Source organism: Ranitomeya variabilis, chromosome 5 (genome assembly GCF_051348905.1).
Source record: "Ranitomeya variabilis isolate aRanVar5 chromosome 5, aRanVar5.hap1, whole genome shotgun sequence".
NCBI lineage: Eukaryota > Metazoa > Chordata > Amphibia > Anura > Dendrobatidae > Ranitomeya > Ranitomeya variabilis.
Window position 1 is genome coordinate 83,267,309 of NC_135236.1, and position 17,891 is coordinate 83,285,199.

General features: G+C 46.1%; 1 protein-coding gene across 3 annotated transcripts in view; it reads right to left on the reverse strand.

Moving 5' to 3' along the window:
* Positions 1 to 465: 465 nt before the first annotated feature.
* Positions 466 to 17,891, reverse strand: part of OGDH (oxoglutarate dehydrogenase) — a 72,671-nt gene continuing 55,245 nt past the window's right edge. For all 3 annotated transcript variants that reach the window (XM_077262752.1, XM_077262753.1, XM_077262754.1), the window contains 8 exons: positions 11,679 to 11,806; positions 10,255 to 10,433; positions 9,262 to 9,333; positions 8,808 to 8,933; positions 7,003 to 7,075; positions 4,140 to 4,303; positions 3,837 to 3,991; positions 466 to 2,975 (listed from right to left, as the gene is read on the reverse strand). In XM_077262752.1, coding sequence (XP_077118867.1) covers positions 2,855 to 2,975; positions 3,837 to 3,991; positions 4,140 to 4,303; positions 7,003 to 7,075; positions 8,808 to 8,933; positions 9,262 to 9,333; positions 10,255 to 10,433; positions 11,679 to 11,806 — 1,018 coding nt within the window. In that variant the 3' untranslated portion in view covers positions 466 to 2,854. The remainder of the gene's footprint in view (positions 2,976 to 3,836; positions 3,992 to 4,139; positions 4,304 to 7,002; positions 7,076 to 8,807; positions 8,934 to 9,261; positions 9,334 to 10,254; positions 10,434 to 11,678; positions 11,807 to 17,891) is intronic.

Here is a 17,891-nt window from a genome sequence, read left to right on the forward strand (position 1 = left end):
TGTATTTAAAAAAAAAAAAATATTATGGAAGGAGGAGCTCGCCAACATGTTCAAATCACAAGCATAGACATAGGGGTAAATTATCTCTGGATTGCTAGAGCCATCCAAATATTCCAAGTAGACATGGTATTAAATGATGAAATTTTGCTGCCTTAAGCCCCCACTAGAGGGAGCTCACTACACACTTATAGACAAACCAATACGGTCTACGAGTGTGCAGTGAGCTCCCTCTAGTGGTGGCTGAAGAGAGCAAAATTTAATCATTTAATACTATGGAGAGAAAAAAACAAAACAAAACAGAAATCAGTTCTAAATTATTCATCAAGAATTTTGGACCTTCTTAGATGAAAAAATGGTTCTGGTGGGAGCAGCTTTCCAGGATACATAATCACATTTTATGTTCTGCCCAAAATGTACCATATAAAGTCTGGGTAAAGATTTTCCAAGAGACTGTCTGTATACATATTTTTATTTATTTTAACAAAATAAATAAGATTGCTTTGTGTCAGTGGCCTCTTGGGATATAATTCTCCCCCATTTGGTTCCGAGGAAACATTATCACTGCCCTTCCTCTCTCTCTGTGTCAGAATTTGGCACATGCAACTGCAAAGGGTTTATGGTTTCCATCCAAATGAATGAACGTCTTCGCCTCAATAAGGGAAAATGAAGCTTCGAACTTTTATTACAAGGTCTCACATTTTTTCTGCAAAATACAAGCTTTTATGTCAGGGTGGTTGTGGACCGGAAGGGTTGAGCAACTGAGGCTTTTTTTTTTGCAAAAAATGACCATAAGGGAGAAAGACCAAATCTATATTACCATATCTTTACTAACATAAAACTAACCTAAATCTCTCCATGTTGTGCTGAGTTATCAGGACAACTGTAAGATCTGCTCTTCCTGTGTCCCTAAGACAACACTTCCTGTCTCAATGCTCTCACAGTGTATAATTGTAAAAGGGACATTAGACATTATAGTAACCAATCAGAAACCAGAATTTACTTTAGAACAGGTGAGAAACTAAAAAAAAAAAAAAAAAAAAAAAAAAAGGAACTGGATTAATTTCTATTCAGTCCTGTACCCTTACTGCAACTATGAGATGGCTGAGAAGCTTATCACAGTGCTGATTAGCATAAAAAATATTTAACCACGTTAAAATCTCAGTGGAGGAAGTGTCCCGAATTAGTAAAAAAGGGGTATGCTTGTTATTTTCCTCTAGAAACAGCGCAGTTCCTCTTGATGGTCTCTGCCCTTCAATTAGGAAGAGCTGCAATACCAATAACAGCCCATTGACAGGTGTGGCGCTGTTACTAGGAAAATAAAAAAAAAATATTTCCTTTTGGTATAATTCTGGAAAATCCCTTTAAGAGCTTGAGATGTTTTGCTAGTAAAGGTGTGACTTTAAATACAGACATTTGTAGTTCTTTAAGGGAACCTGTTATCTTGGAAAATATCTGCAGATAAATAGCGCTAAAATGCTGCCTGACCTCCTTAATGAAAGCGCACCTACTGGGAGAAAATGAGAGAAAATGAACTTATTTCGTCCAGGGAGCCGCCGGCTTTCAGTCATGGTAGCGGTGCAGTCACCGCTCATAACGTTGTGAGCTGTGGCTGTAAGCACACCCTGACAATTGTGCAGAATGAGCTGTCAATCAAAGTGCTGAGGCAGGCTTCCAGCTGCCGCTCACAGGATACTAACCAATGACTGTAGAAGCTCCAGGCTCCGCCCCAATGACTGAAAGCCGGCAGCTCCTGGGAGGAGAGAAGTTATTTTTTTCCTGGTAGCTGCACTTTCAGTAAGGTGGCCAGGTAGTGTTTTAATACGATTTACCTTGCAGATTACCTTATGTCTGGAGTTTATAAAGTGTTTTCCAAGGTGGCTTGTTCCCTTTAAGAAAAGTCTAATAAAAACAATAAAACATAAAAGCTAAAGTGGTAATCTGCAGCTGTCTAATCTGATAGTGTTGCATACAATGAGTAGTTCACTGTACGAGCTGTCAAATCAATCTCTCCAGAGAGAACATTAACACCTACCACAACATCAATACTTCCCTTTAAATCTTCGTTGGATTTTTTTTGTTTCTATTTTTAAGGCGAAAGAAATCTTCAGATTCTTCCTATAGAATACACAGAGTGGGTGGCCTTTCTGCGGGGCCACTGGTAGAATATTTTCCCTGCCATTCTTTGGGTTAATTAACACAGAGACAGACCGACAAGACTGTGTTGTTACTTTGCAGATCTTTAATGGGATCCTCCGTTATCCTCCCTTGCAGTCATGTCTTTATGGGTCCCCCGGGGTAATGTCCACAACGCGTCTCATCCAATACAGGTCAGATGCACGTGTATAGGACGGGACCCCGGGGGTGGGGACCAGCGGAGATATTGCACATTAGTGTAGAACCCCCTTTATCAGGGGAAGGAGCCAGATTGCAAGAGGTTAACTACATAAGGGGGGTAAAACGTATTTACTTGTATAAAATGTGACTTTAAAAAAATATTGCATGACTGCCCAAATCGTGTCCCAGGTCTGTATGGGTAATACACGGGTATGATTCCCACAGTTCTCATGTTTAAATATTAAAACCAGCGCCCCCCGCACACGTCACGGTCACATACACGAGGTATATGCAGAGCTGCTCTTTTATATTCTCGCTCTTTGGAAGAAACGAAATTCCTGTTTGTTTTGCCCCTTTAAAACCATTTAATGGTGGCTGGTTGCAAGGCAGCAGTGAGCTGCCACCTGGAACTTTTCTCTGGCCGGGTAAAAAAAGCAAAGACAGAGAGGAGAGGATGGCCGCAGTGAGTGTATGGATGGCAGATGGGGAGTGCAGAAGGAAGGGGTAAACGAGTGCCGGTCTAAGAGAGGCCCTTAAATGCATCCAGTTTGAAAGCGGTGTCCAGGAATCGCTTCAGCTCTGTCATGTGGGTTTTCTTGTTGCCGGTGGCTGGGGCGGCTGCAGGTTCGCGGCCGGCGTACCTGGAGAACAGGAACGTAAGATTTAGCAGACTTATAATTTACTTACTTACAATACCACTAGCAGACAGCAGCGGCCAAGAATAACAGTGGTGGGGCATTAGCAACACAACAACCCCAATAAATGGTACCCGGGGTGACTACGCAGGACTCCACATCAATGCAGAAGTCCAGCATCAGCGAGATCTTAGGAATTTAAAGGGAACCCGTCACTTGAGTCATGCTCCCCAAACCATGGGCAGCATGAATCAGAGCTGGCGTTTCAGAGAGAGCATAGTATGAAGTGTGGCACCGCTCTGGCTGATTGACATGTCACTCCACTGTGTACATCGGGAGAGACCTGTCACTCACTTGCAAAGGGACAGAGTCAGAATAGTCTCTTTAAAAACGCTCTGGCAATTGTGCTGCCGAGCTCTGATTAATGGTTTGGGCAGCACAAATCAAATGATGACATATTCCCTTTAATTGCATGAATCCCCGGAATGGCAGCCTCCTAAAGGTCTCAAAGATTAGGTGAATGTCAGCCACACCCGATTATTTCGGCAGGAGCGGTCTCATTTGATGTGTATGGTGGCCCCCCGACAGATCATGATGGGGGAAGACTAGAATGGGCAGATGGACTATCACTGCCCGATCCTTTAGTAATCAGAGGAGATTGGCCTCAGACTATGACTTTTCTGCTCTCTCCCAACAGGGAGAGTACAAAATATATATGGCCAACTGAACACGCTGCGGAGAAACCCACAATGTAACCTGCGGCTGCAGATGTGACCTCCGCAGTATGGACACTTATGCCGTGGCTTTCACCTTTGGTGACACAGATGGTGGAGACGGCAATATATCAGTCTACTACTCCATACCTACCAGACAGGCTTATTGCGGTGGATTGTGGTGCGTAATCTTGGCTTCACGTAATCGTAATAACCCTGATTTTTGTGTTCCTCCTGGCACCACACGAGATCTGCATTGGGGTACTTATTCACTTCCATCTCCAGAAGGTCGAATGGGAATGGAGACAGCTGAAGACATAGAAGAAAAAAAGAGAAACAGAAGGCATTTATATTACCAAAGTCATTCCGGCCCCTCCACAAGTCATCTAAGGAAGAAAGTGCTATCTACTGGCCATGAACAAGAATTATACTTTGCAGACTAGTGAGCTTCTCACACCTGCTCCACACGGGTAATGGCCACCTCTGCCTCCATTTCTCGGGTGCTGCGCTCTTTGGTCAGGTCGTAGTAGACTTTTCCTGTGCAGAAGACTATGCGCTTCACTCCGGCAGGGTTCTGGGACGCGGGACCGGCCTCTGGGATAACTCTTTGAAAGTGTGTGCCTGAAATGAGACGATGGTGACTGGTACCCATTCTGATCAGATAATATATGTGGTATATATAGAAGATTTCTCTGTCACTAGGTATTACTATCACTAGAACATCCACCATCTTCCAAAACTCCTGAACAGGTGCAGCTCCCACCTCTGGAGCCCTCAAATATTGGCAGAAAGGTGGTTCATTGACTTTCTGTAATCACCAACCACCTAGAAGGGGAGGGTCGCGGACGGCAAGAGCTCCCCTAGTGCGTCTGGATGACAAAAGAGTGGTCCAGAGGTGGGACGCCCACCGATCAGGCAGATGAAAATACTCCTTTAAAGGGAATGCATTACCAATCCTTTTTTTTTGTAATGGAAACCATTATTGACGGTGATAAATCTGTTTCTGGTTAACAGTACAATATATCACAAAAGTGAGTACACCCCCCACATTTTTGTAAATATTTCATTTTATCTTTTCATGGGACAACACTGAAGATCTGACACTGTGATACAATATACACTGTGTTCCAAATTATTATGCACATAGAGTTTAGGAGTGATAAGGTTAGAATTTTTTTGTTTGTCATTTAAACTCATTGATGGTGATGTGTGTCAGGGCTCTTTATATCACTGAAGGCAATTGCAGATACCTGTGCACATTAGTTTGACAGGTGTGTCCAAATAAAGGCAAGACTACTTAAGAAGGCTGTTCCACATTATTAAGCAGTCTACATTTTTTGCCAAAATGGGAAAGAAAAAGGATGTGTCGGCTGCGGAGAAGCAACAAATTGTGGAGTATTTAGGTCAAGGCATGACTACAATCAACATTGCCAAGACACTTCATCGTGATCATCGCACAATCAAGAAGTATGTAGCTGATTCCCAGCACACACGTGTGCGTGCTGATAAGGAAAAATTGAGGACTCTTTCCAACAGGCAATTGCGTAAGGTTAAGAGAGCAGCTGCAAAAATGCCTTGTCATAGCAGCAGACAAGTTTTTGAAGCTGCTGGTGCCTCCAACGTCCCCAGAACAACAAGATGCAGGATCCTTCAGAGGTGCGTAAGCCATCCTGTTGACCACCTCTATCCACTGCACACAAGCAGAAACGGCTCCAGTGGGCCAAACGATACATGACGACTGACTTCCAAACTGTTTTGTTCACCGATGAGTGCCGTGCAACGCTCGATGGTCCAGATGGATGGAGTGGAGGATGGCTGGTTGATGGACACCCCATGAAAACACGGCTAAGGCGCCAACAAGGAGGAGGTGGAGTAATGTTTTGGGCTGGAATCATGGGGAGAGATTGTCGGCCCCTTTATGATCCCTGAAGGGGTAAAGATGAACTCCATAATCTATGTGGAGTTTCTAAAACAACACTTCCTGCCATGGTTCAAGAGGAAGAACCGTGCTTTCCGCAGCAAGATCATTTTCATGCATGATAATGCACCGTCTCATGCTGCAAAAAACACATCTGCATCTCTGGCTGCTATGGGCATAAAAGAGGACAAACTCATGGTGTGGCCACCATCTTCCCCTGACCTCAACCCCATTGAGAACCTCTGGAGCATCATCAAAAGGAGTGTCTATGATGGCGGGAGGCAGTTCACATCTAAGCAACAGCTCTGGGAGGGTATTCTGTCCACATGCAAAACAAGTGAAGCAGAAACCATCCAAAAACTGACAAATTCAATGGACGAGAGAGTTCAGAAGCTTCTTTCGAACAAGGGGTCCTATGTGCAAATGTAACATCACCTAGAATAAAGTTTTCACTTGAACATGTTGGCATTCATGGGTCCCTCAATGAACTGCAGCTCCCCACATCTGGCAGCACTCACACAGCCCCAAACTATGTCACTACCACCACCATGCTTGACTGTAGGCAAGACACACTTGTCACTTGGTTGCCGCCACACACGCTTGACACCATCTGAACCGAATATGTTTATCTTGGTCTCATCAGACCACTGGACATGGTTGTTAGTAATCCAAGTCCTTAGTCTACTTGTCTTCAGCAAACTGTCTGCGGGCTTTCTTGTGCATCATCTTTTGAAGAGGCTTCCTTCTAGGACGACAGTTATGCGAACCACCTTGATGCAGTGTGAGGTGTATGATTTGAGCACTGACAGACTAACCCATTCACACCCGAGACCTTGTACCACTAAGAAGTCACCTGACACAGGGGAGGGAAAATGGCTAACTGGGCACAAATTGGCCATTTTCACTTTGGGGATGTACTCACTTTTGTTGCCAGTGGTTTAGACATTAATGGCCGTGTGTTGAGTTATTTAGAGGGCACACCAAATGTACACTGTTATACGAGCTGTACACTGACTACTCTACATTGTGTCAAAGTGTCAGATCTTCAGTGTTGTCCCCTGAAATAATATAATAAAATATTCACAAAAATGTGAGGGGTGTACTCACTTTTGTGATATCCTGTAACAGGACTGATTTACAGTAGTCACAGAACAATAATTTCATTTATATAGCACCAACATATACTGCAGCACTCTACAGGGGCCGCAGAAACAACAGTCTGCAGACATTTGCTGACTTCTACAGTTCCCTGTGTGGACTGAATATGTTGGCGCTATATAAATACAATTATCATTAATGTGAGGCATGCTCTGTGCAGAGGACACATTTACTTTTAGTAGAGAGGCCTGAAATATTGGGTAAAATATCGAAAAAGCCCATTAAGCATGACAATCCATCTGACCTGAAATCATCTCGTCGAAACTTGACCTGGCTTCAGGATGACGAAGGAGAGACTTTGGAGTGAAGACTATAAGCTGTGAGGCAAAAAAAAAAAAATAAAGTGAATAATGAAAGCTGGCTGGTATGATGTCTCCCATACACAGCACACACAGATATGAGGGATTCCTGCTCCCCTGTCTCTATAGAATACACCCAGCAATAGCATGGAGAATATTAGACAGCAGTACTCAGCAGTGTAGGTGTGAATCCAGCATTTGGGAAAGATAAATACTAGAAAACTGTTGTATCCCGACTTCTCTGTCTATGCTTCTCCCCTCTCCATAGACTGCAATAGGAATCTATAATCTTATCTCACAGGGAGCTGACCGTCCGTCTTGTTTGGTGAGCAAAATGGGTTTGAGCCTGATTTTTTTTTCTCATTTCAGAATGTGGTTGTTTTTTGGGTTTTTCTGCCTTAATTTTGTCTTAACCATGTGAAATGCTGCTCTACGGGGCTGAGATCCGGTGACTGACTCGGCCATTGCAGAGTATTCCACTTCTTTGCCTCCTGAGTTGCTTTCGCAGTAAGTTTTGGGTCATTGTCCGTCTGTCCTGTGAAGCGCCGTCCAATCAACCTTGCTGCAGTTGGTTGAATCTGATCAGAAAGCATCGCCCTGTGCACTGCAGAAGTCATCCGGCTGCTTCTGTCTTCAGTCATGTCATCAATAAACACCAGTGACCCAGCGCAATTGGGAGCCGTGCATGCCAGCGCCACCACACTACTCCACCATGTGTTAGAAGCCTTTCCAAGCCTTCTCCATACTTCTTCCCATCATTCTGGTCCAGGTTGATCTTTGTCTTATCTGTGCACAGAACGCTTTTCCAGAATTGGGCGGCTGCTTTAGATGTTTTTTTTTTGGCAAAGTCTAATCTACCTTTCCATTTCTAAGGCTGATTAATGGTTTATACGTGATGAACCCTCTGTATTTGCGCTCATAAAGTCTTCTCTTTATAATAAGATACTGAAACATCTACTTACTAGAGAGTGTTCTTCATTTGGGTAGATGTTGTGAATAGTTTTTCTTCACCGTAGAAAGGATTCTGCAATCATCCACCACTGTTGTCTTCCATGTACGCCCAGACCATTTGAGTTCCCAGCTCACCAGTGGGCTCTTTTTTTGCAGAATGTACCAAACTGTTGATTTTTGCTACTCCTAACATTTCTGCTCTCTCTGATGTATCTATCAGCCTATCTTTTTTTCAGCCTAATGATGGTCTGTTTCTCTTCCATTGAGAGCTTCTTTGACTGCATATTGTGGGTTCACAGCAACAGCTTCCAAATGCAAATTCCATACCTGGAATCAGCTCCAGACCTTGTACCTTCTTAATTGATGATGGATTAATGAAGGAAAAGTCCATGCAGCCCATTAACGAGCTTTCGAGATAATTATCCAATTCATTTTGGTGCCTTTAAAAGCGGCATATTAAAAAGCTATAATTCATAAACCCTTACTATTATTATGATGTGAATACCCTTAAATTAAAGCTGAGACTCTGCACTTTAAGCCCCATATTGATTATATAACTGTATCTTGCATATGTTTTGGTAAAGAGTAAAAATGCCAAAACTTGTGTCGCTTTTGTCATTTATTGATAAGATATATTGCAAAAATTCTTATGTTTTCTTGTACTGTTTGGAGTGGTGCAAAATTTGTTGAATTGACAGTAACCATTTAAGTGATAATATGATTACCGGTTAAACAGTAAAAATGTTGTGTCTCCCCCCCTCAAAAAAATAAATAAATGAATTTCCAAAACCATACACACCGGTTTCCGGAAAGGTAGCAGGATCTGTCTGCGGAGCACATGGAAAAAGTTGGCTGGAGTGGAGCAATTGACAACAATCCAGTTACAATCATAAAGCTGACGAACAGCAAAGTCTTCAGAAGCTTTCTGTCGAGGAAGTAAAAGGTACAAATCACATTCAGCTTCTGCATTTACACCAGCAAGTAACCTCTACCCATAATTGCTATCAGCACTCTGGTATTTCTCTGTCCACATCAATAACCAATTGCACCCATTAGTTATATGGCACTGCTATAATGTGTCCATGTCGTCCCCAGGCTGCGTCATACAGATATCCCAAAGGTTAATAAGTACGCCATTTAGCAAGGCCATGCTCCTTTGCCGTTTTGCTTGAAATCAATGTAATGGTGGAAATCGTAAACCTACACGTAAACTCACCCAAACCTAAAGAGAAGGATACAAGAGGACGACTTACAGGCCACATATCTGGGTCGTCATTGCACATCTGCAGGAAGCGTTCAGGTCTTGCAGAGGAATGTTCAGGACCCTAAAGGACAAACAGTTTTATATGTGTAACTTACCATATATATTAATTCCCTCATTTCTGCACATTAAGCCCTGCCCCTTTCCTTGTAAACCACACGCTGTCCCATAGCCATGCCATCACTTGAGGAGTAAAAAGTGCCTGTAAACTAAAAGGAAACATGTCCGGTCCAACAGTGCTATCAAGCTGCAGATATAGGGTTAATCTGTAGGTTAATAGTGTTGAAGGTGCCTGGCTGCAGTACTGAAAGTGCTACACCTGGGAGAAAATTAACTTTTTTTTTTCTTGGAGCCGCCGGCTTTCAGTCATGCAGGCGTGCCCAGAGCAATTACAGTCACTTCTTACCTCACTGAGAGCTTTGCTGTAAGCAAGCCCCGGCACTGACTGACAGCCGACTCTACAATGCGTCAGTGCCGGGGTGTGCTTACAGCAAAGCTCTCAGTGAGGTAAGCAGTGACTGTAATTGCTCTGGGCACGCCTGCATGACTGAAAGCCGGCGGCTCCCAAAAACAAAAAAAGTTCACGTTTTCCCAGGTGCCGCACTTTCAGTACTGCGGCCAGGCACCTCCATATCACTATTAACCTTCAGATTAACCCTATATCTGCAGGTTGATAGAACTGGACCTGTCAGTTGGAGCAGACCGGTTCCATTTATTAAATAAGTACAATTAGTAAAATAACCCCCCCAGCTGAACATGTAAGGGTTTGTAAGGTGATATGCTTGGGTTCAGGACACAGTATGTGTGAGACATGGTAAGCAGAATTATGCTTTGGCACGCCTGGTATCTAGCGATATAAATCCCAGGAGAATAGCTAAATCTGATTAACAGGTGTCCTATCCTAGATTTACGTTTTTCTCTCTGTGTAACCATCAGTACAAAGTGCCTTTATTTTACTGAAACCTGCAGGTAATCACATTCTTACCATTCCCTCCATGCCATGGGGCAGTAACAGGACAATTCCATTCTGTCGTACCCACTTAGCCTGCCCGGGGCAGATGAACTGATCAATGATACACTGAGCTGTGTTGTGGAAATCTCCAAACTGGGCTTCCCAGAGGACCAGTGCATTTGGGCTGGCCGTGGCAAACCCAAGCTCGAATCCTGGAAGAGACAAACCGTGCAATTAAAATATCAAATATACTCAATGTGCTTGTTAAAGGGCTGCCCAGCCATAACCACCCCGACATATAGATCTTATTGTGAGGCTTGGACGATGTGACCCACACAACACAGTGAACACTTTCAATACATTCCTTCCATTATTAACTACCGTATTTTCCGGCGTATAAGACGACTTTTTAACCCCTGAAAATCTTAAAAGTCGGGGGTCGTCTTATACGCCGGGTATCGCATTGCCGGGTGTATATGGTGGGTGGGGGGGGAGTGGGCCTGATGACGACGAGGGGGCGTCTCACAGGAAAGTGAGTATCCCCCATTACCTCATTGTATCATTGCAGCGTGGGGTCTCTGCTGGGAGCGGCGGCGGCTGCTGTGCTGTGCGTGGGGCGGCGGCTCCTCTTCTTCAGTGTGGGGCCTCAATGCTGCTGGGCGGCGGCGGCGGCTTATCTTCAGGCAGTCGGGGCTCCTCCGGTATCTCCTTAAAGCCCGGAGGCCCTGCCGGCAACTCCATCGGTGCAATGCAGTGGCCTCCGGGAACATGGCCGCTGCTCAGATTCAGAGATCTGAATCTGAGCATGCGCAGCCCCCAGCGGCCGGGCCACCGCATAGCAGCAATGGAGCTGTCTCCGGGAAAATGGCCGCTGCTCAGATTCAGATCTCGTCTCCCGAGATCTCGGGACGAGATCTGAATCTGAGCAGCGGCCATGTTCCTGAAGGCCACTGCATTGCACCGATGGAGTTGCCGGCAGGGCCTCCGGGCTTTAAGGAGATACCGGAGGAGCCCCGACTGCCTGAAGATAAGCCGCCGCCGCCGCCGCCCAGCTGCACAGAGGCCCCACACTGAAGAAGAGGAGCCGCCACAGCACAGCACCCACGCTGCACAATGAGGAGCAGCAGCCGCCGCTCCCAGCAGAGACCCCACGCTGCAGCGATACAATGAGGTAATGGGGGATACTCACTTTCCTGTGAGACGCCCCCTCGTCATCATCAGGCCCACTCCCCCCCCCCCAAAAGGCACATTAGTTACCGGTCCTATAAGACGACACGGTTTATAAGAAGACCCCCGACTTTTAAGGAGATTTTACATTTTAACTGGAAAAGTTGGGGGGTCGTCTTATACGCCCAGTCGTCTTATACGCCGGAAAATACGGTACATCAAATAGGAACCCACAACCTTCATATTGTAGATCCCCTTCATATGGTGGCTGTAATGTAGCAAGCACTTACCCAGCACGCCGTACTCCGAGAGCGAACTGTTGCACACTGTATATGGAGCTTGATTGGGCCACAGATGATTCATGGGGATACAAGTTCTCTTGTCCACATTTTGGTCATGTAACACGTGGTGTCGGTGGCTGATGGGGAGACAAGTGTGTAAGGACAAAGCAATAGAGTGCACTATATATATATATATAAATATATATATGCACTGCTCAAAAAAATAAAGGGAACACTTAAGCAACAGAATATAACTCCAAGTAAATCAAACTTCTGTGAAATCAAACTGTCCACTGAGGAAGCAACACTGATTGACAATCAATGTCACATGCTGTTGTGCAAATGGAATAGACAACAGATGGAAATTATTGACAATTATCAAGTCACGCTCAATAAAGGAGTGGTTCTGCAGGTGGGGACCACAGACCACATCTCAGTACCAATGCTTTCTGGCTGATGTTTTGGTCACTTTGGAATGTTGGTTGTGCTTTCACACTCGTGGTAGCATGAGATGAACTCTACAACCCTCACAAGTGGCTCAGGTAGTGCAGGTCATCCAGGATGGCACATCAATGCGAGCTGTGGCAAGAAAGTTTGCTGTGTCTGTCAGCGTAGTGTCTAGAGGCGCTACCAGGAGACAGGCTAGTACACCAGGAGATGTGGAGGGGGCTGTAGGAGGGCAAAAACCCAACAGCAGGACCGCTACCTCAGCCTTTGTGCAAGGAGGAACAGGAGGAGCACTGCCAGAGCCCTGCAAAATGAACTCCAGCAGGCCACAAATGTGCATGTGTCTGCACAAACGGTTAGAAACCGACTCCATGAGGATGGTCTGAGGGCCCGACGTCCACAGATGGGGGTTGTGCTCACAGCCCAACACCATGCAGGACGCTTGGCATTTGCCACAGAACACCAGGATTAGGAAATTCACCACTGGCGCCCTGTGCTCTTCACAGATGAAAGCAGGTTCACACTGAGCACATGTGACAGACGTGACAGAGTCTGGAGACGCCGTGGAGAGCGATCTGCTGCCTGCAACATCCTTCAGCATGACCGGTTTGGCAGTGGGTCAGTAATGGTGTGGAGTGGCATTTCTTTGGAGGGCTGCACAGCCCTCCATGTGCTCGCCAGAGGTAGCCTGACTGTCATTAAGTACAGAGATGAGATCCTCAGACCCCTTGTGAGACCATATACTGATGCGGTTGGCCCTGAGTTCCTCCTAATGCAGTACAATGCCAGACCTCATGTGGCTGGAGTGTGTCAGCAGTTCCTGCAAGATGAAGGCATTGAAGCTATGGACTGGCCCGCCCGTTCCCCAGACCTGAATCCGATTGAACATATCTGGGACATCACGTCTCGCTCCATCCACCAACGTCACGTTGCACCACAGACTGTCCAGGAGTTGGCAGATGCTTTAGTCCAGGTCTGGGAGGAGATCCCTGAGGAGACCATCCACCGTTTCATCAGGAGCATGCCCAGGCTTTGTACAGTAGGGAGGTCATACAGGCACGTGGAGGCCACACACACTACTGAGCATCATTTCCTTGTCTTGAGGCATTTCCATTGAAGTTGGATTAGCCTGTAACTTCATTTTCCACTTTGATTTTGAGCATTATTCCAACTCCATACCTCCATGGGATATTACTTGTGATTTACGGTGATCATTTTTAGGTTTTATTGTTCTCAACACATTCCACTATGTAATGAATAAATATTTACAACTGGAATATTTCATTCAGTGACATCTAGGATGTGAGATATTAGTCTTCCATTCACTTTTAAGAGCAGTGCATATTATATATATATATACACACTAGATGGTTGCCCGATTCTAACGCATCGGGTATTCTAGAATATGCATGTAGTTTATTTATGAAGATTTAAGAATAATGCAATGAATACACAGGATTTTCTGGGTAAAATATATACATTATCAGTGAAGCGGTGTTTAAATCTCACGCCAATATCGCTGATTGGTCGCGGCCGGCCGCGACCAATCAGCGCAGCAGGGTTTAAATCCGCGCCAATTCGCGGCCGGACTGCGCCTGTCGCCGATTCGTCACGACCGGCCGTGAGCAATCAGCGAAGCGTGGTTCAAATCCAGTGCAAATTCGCGTCCGGACTGCGCCTGTCGCTAATTGGTCGCGGGCAGCTGGTGAGACCAATCAGTGACGCGGGATTTCGGTTACAGACAAACAGACAGAATTAGACGATTATATAGCAGATACCCGATGCGCTAGAATCGGGCCACCATCTAGTATTCATATAAACATTGGTGCTTACATTTATGTTTTAACCCATTGGACAAACTGCCATTGTTTTTCTCCTGTCTTTATTTTAAGAGTCAAAACTTTATTAGTCATCTATCGCTGAATGACAGCTTGTTTTCTACAGGATGACTTATAGTTTTCAAAGACACCATTTATTTTACCATATGATAAACTTAAAAACGGGGAAAATTTTTATTCTCTCCCTTACACACTGTCCTCCATGTTGTTCTCTCCCTCACAGACTGTCCTCCATGTTGTTCTCTCCCTCACAGACTTTCCTCCATGTTATTCTCTCCCTCACAGACTGTCCTCCAAGTTATTCTCTCCCTCACAGACTGTCCTTCATGTTATTCTCTTCCTCGCAGACTGGACTGTCCTTCATGTTGTTCTCTCCCTCACAGACTGTCCTCCATGTTATTCTGTCCCTCACAGACTGACCTCCATGATATTCTCTCCCTCACAGACTGTCCTCCATGTTATTCTCTCCCTCACAGACTGTCCTCCATGTTATTCTGTCCCTCACAGACTGTCCTCCATGTTATTTTCTCCATCACAGACTGTCCTCCATGTTATTCTCGCCCCCACAGACTGACCTCCATGATATTCTCTCCCTCACAGACTGTCCTCCATGTTATTCTCTCCCTCACAGACTGTCCTCCATGTTATTCTCTCCCTCACAGACTGTCCTCCGTGTTATTCTCTCAAACACACACTGTCTTCCATGTTATTTTCTCCCTCACAGACAGTCCTCCATGTTATTCTCTCCCTCACATACTGTCCTCCATGTTATTTTCTCCCTCACAGACTGTTCTCCATGTTATTCTCTCCCTCACAGACTGTCCTTCATGTTATTCTCGTTCTAGTATATGTATGTAGTTTATTTATGAACGCTGATTGGTCGAGGCCGGCCGGGCGCGACCAATCAGCAACACTGAATTTCAGTTACAGACAAACAGACCCTTAGAAAATTATATATATAGACTAGATGGTGGCCCGATTCTAACGCATTGGGTATTCTAGAACATGTATGTAGTTTATTTATGAAGATTTAAGAATAAGCAGTGTTTAAATCTCGCGCCAATATCGCGCGACCAATCAGCGAAGCGTGGTTCAAATCCCGCGCCAATTCGCAGCCGGACTGCGCCTGTCGCTGATTGGACGTGCCTGGCCGGCCGCGACCAATCAGCGAATGGGGGTTCAAATCCTGTGCCAATTCGCTGGCGGAATGCCAGGGCCGGCTCCAGGTTTTTGAGGGCCCCGGGCGAAAGAGTTTCAGTGGGCCCCCACCGTTTAACACATACCACGATTCATGGTGCACAGATACAGCGGAGAAATATAGCACAGCCACGTAGCATATAACACACTCCACGTAGTATATAGCACAGGCACAGTCCACGTAGTATATAGCAGTCCACATAGTATAACAGCCCACTCCACGCAGCATACAGCCCACTCCACGCAGCATACAGCCCACTCCACGCAGCATACAGCACACTCCACGCAGCATACAGCACACTCCACGCAGCATACAGCACACTCCACGCAGCATACAGCACACTCCACGCAGCATACAGCACACTCCACGCAGCATACAGCACACTCCACGCAGCATACAGCACACTCCACGCAGCATACAGCACACTCCACGCAGCATACAGCACACTCCACGCAGCATACAGCACACTCCACGCAGCATACAGCACACTCCACGCAGCATACAGCACACTCCACGCAGCATACAGCACACTCCACGCAGCATACAGCACACTCCACGCAGCATACAGCACACTCCACGCAGCATACAGCACACTCCACGCAGCATACAGCACACTCCACGCAGCATACAGCACACTCCACGCAGCATACAGCACACTCCACGCAGCATACAGCACACTCCACGCAGCATACAGCACACTCCACGCAGCATACAGCACACTCCACGTAGCATACAGCACACTCCACGCAGCATACAGCACACTCCACGTAGCATACAGCACACTCCACGTAGCATACAGCACACTCCACGTAGCATACAGCACACTCCACGTAGCATACAGCACAGGCACAGCCCACGTAGTATATAGCACAGCCACGTAGTATATAGCACAGCCCACGCAGTATATAGCAGCCACGTAGTATATAGCAGCCACGTAGTATATAGCAGCCACATAGTATATAGCAGTGTGAGCACCATATCCCTGTTAAAAAAAATAATTAAAATAAAAAATAAATAGTTATATACTCACCTTCCGGCAGCCCCCAGATCCAGTCCATGCCTTAGCGATGCTCCCACCAGGTCCGCGTTCCCAGTGATGCTTTGCGGCAATAACCCGTGATGACTTAGAGGTCTTGCGTGATCCTACGTCATCTGGGGTCACTTTGCTATGCATCACTGGGAACGGAGCTGCTGAGAGAATCGCGTGGAGCTGGAAGGCTGCAGGGGCCGTCAGAAGGTGAGAATAGCACAATTTTTTATTTTTAACAGTATATCTTTTTACTATTGATGCTGCATAGGCAGCATCAATAGTAAAAAGTTGGTCACACTTGTCAAAATGGGCCCCCCGTCTCGCTAGGGACCCGTCTGTCTGTCTGTCTGTCTGTCTGTCTGTCTGTCTGTCACGGATATTCATTGGTCGCGGCCTCTGGCTGTCATGGAAATCCAAGTCGCTGATTGGTCGCGGCAAAACGGCCACGACCAATCAGCGACGGGCACAGTCTGGCGGCAAAATGGCCGCTCCTTCCTCCCCGCAGTCAGTGCCCGCTCCATAATCCCCTCCAGTCAGCGCTCACACAGGGTTAATGGCAGTGGTAACGGACCACGTTATGCCGCGGTGTAATGCACTCCGTTACCGCTGCTATTAACCATGTGTGACCAACTTTTTACTATTGATGCTGCCTATGCGGCATCAATAGTTAAAAGATCTAATGTTAAAAATAATAAAAAATCGTTATATACTTACCGTCCGTCGGCCCCCGGATCAGGAACAGGCCTTCCCCACTCCTCGTGACGCTCCGGTGACCGCTCCATGCATTGCGGTCTCGCGAGATGATGACGTAGCGATCTCGCGAGACCGCAATGCACTCTTGGGACAGGAGCGCACGAGGAGTTGGTAACCGCTTCGCCTGGATCCGGGGCCAACGGAAGGTGAGTATATAACTATTTTTTATTTTAATTCTTTTTTTTTTAACAGGGATATGATGCCCACATTGCTCTATACTGCGTGGGCTGTGCAATATACTATGTTGGCTGTACAATATAATACGTGGGCTGTGCAATATACTACGTGGGCTTGCAATATACTAGGTGGGCTGTGCAATATACTACGTGGGCTGTGCAATGTACTGTGTGGGCTGTGCAATATACTACGTGGGCTGTGCAATGTACTGCGTGGGCTGTGCAATGTACTGCGTGGGCTGTGCAATGTACTACGTGGGCTGTGCAATATACTACCTAGGCTGTGCTATACACTACGTGGCCTGTGCTATACACTACGTGGCCTGTGTTATACACTACGTGGGCTGTGTTATACACTACGTGGGCTGTGTTATACACTATGTGGGCTGTGTTATATACTGCGTGCGTGGGCTGTTATATACTACATGAGCTGTGTTATATGCTACGTGGGCTGTTATATACTACATGAGCTGTGTTATATGCTACGTGGGCTGTTATAAACTACGTGGCTCTGTTATATGCTATGTGGGCTGTTACACACTCCGTGGGCTGTGTTATATACTACGTGGCTGTGCTATATACTCCGTGGGCTGTGTTATATACTACCGAGGCTGTGCTATATACTACGTGGCTGTGCTATATACTACGTGGCTGTGCTATATACTACGTGGCCTGTTATATACTACATGGCCGGCCGCGAACAATCAGCGACAGGCGCAGTCTGGTCGCGAATTGGCGCGGGATTTGAACCACGCTTCGCTAATTGGTCGCGGCCGGCTG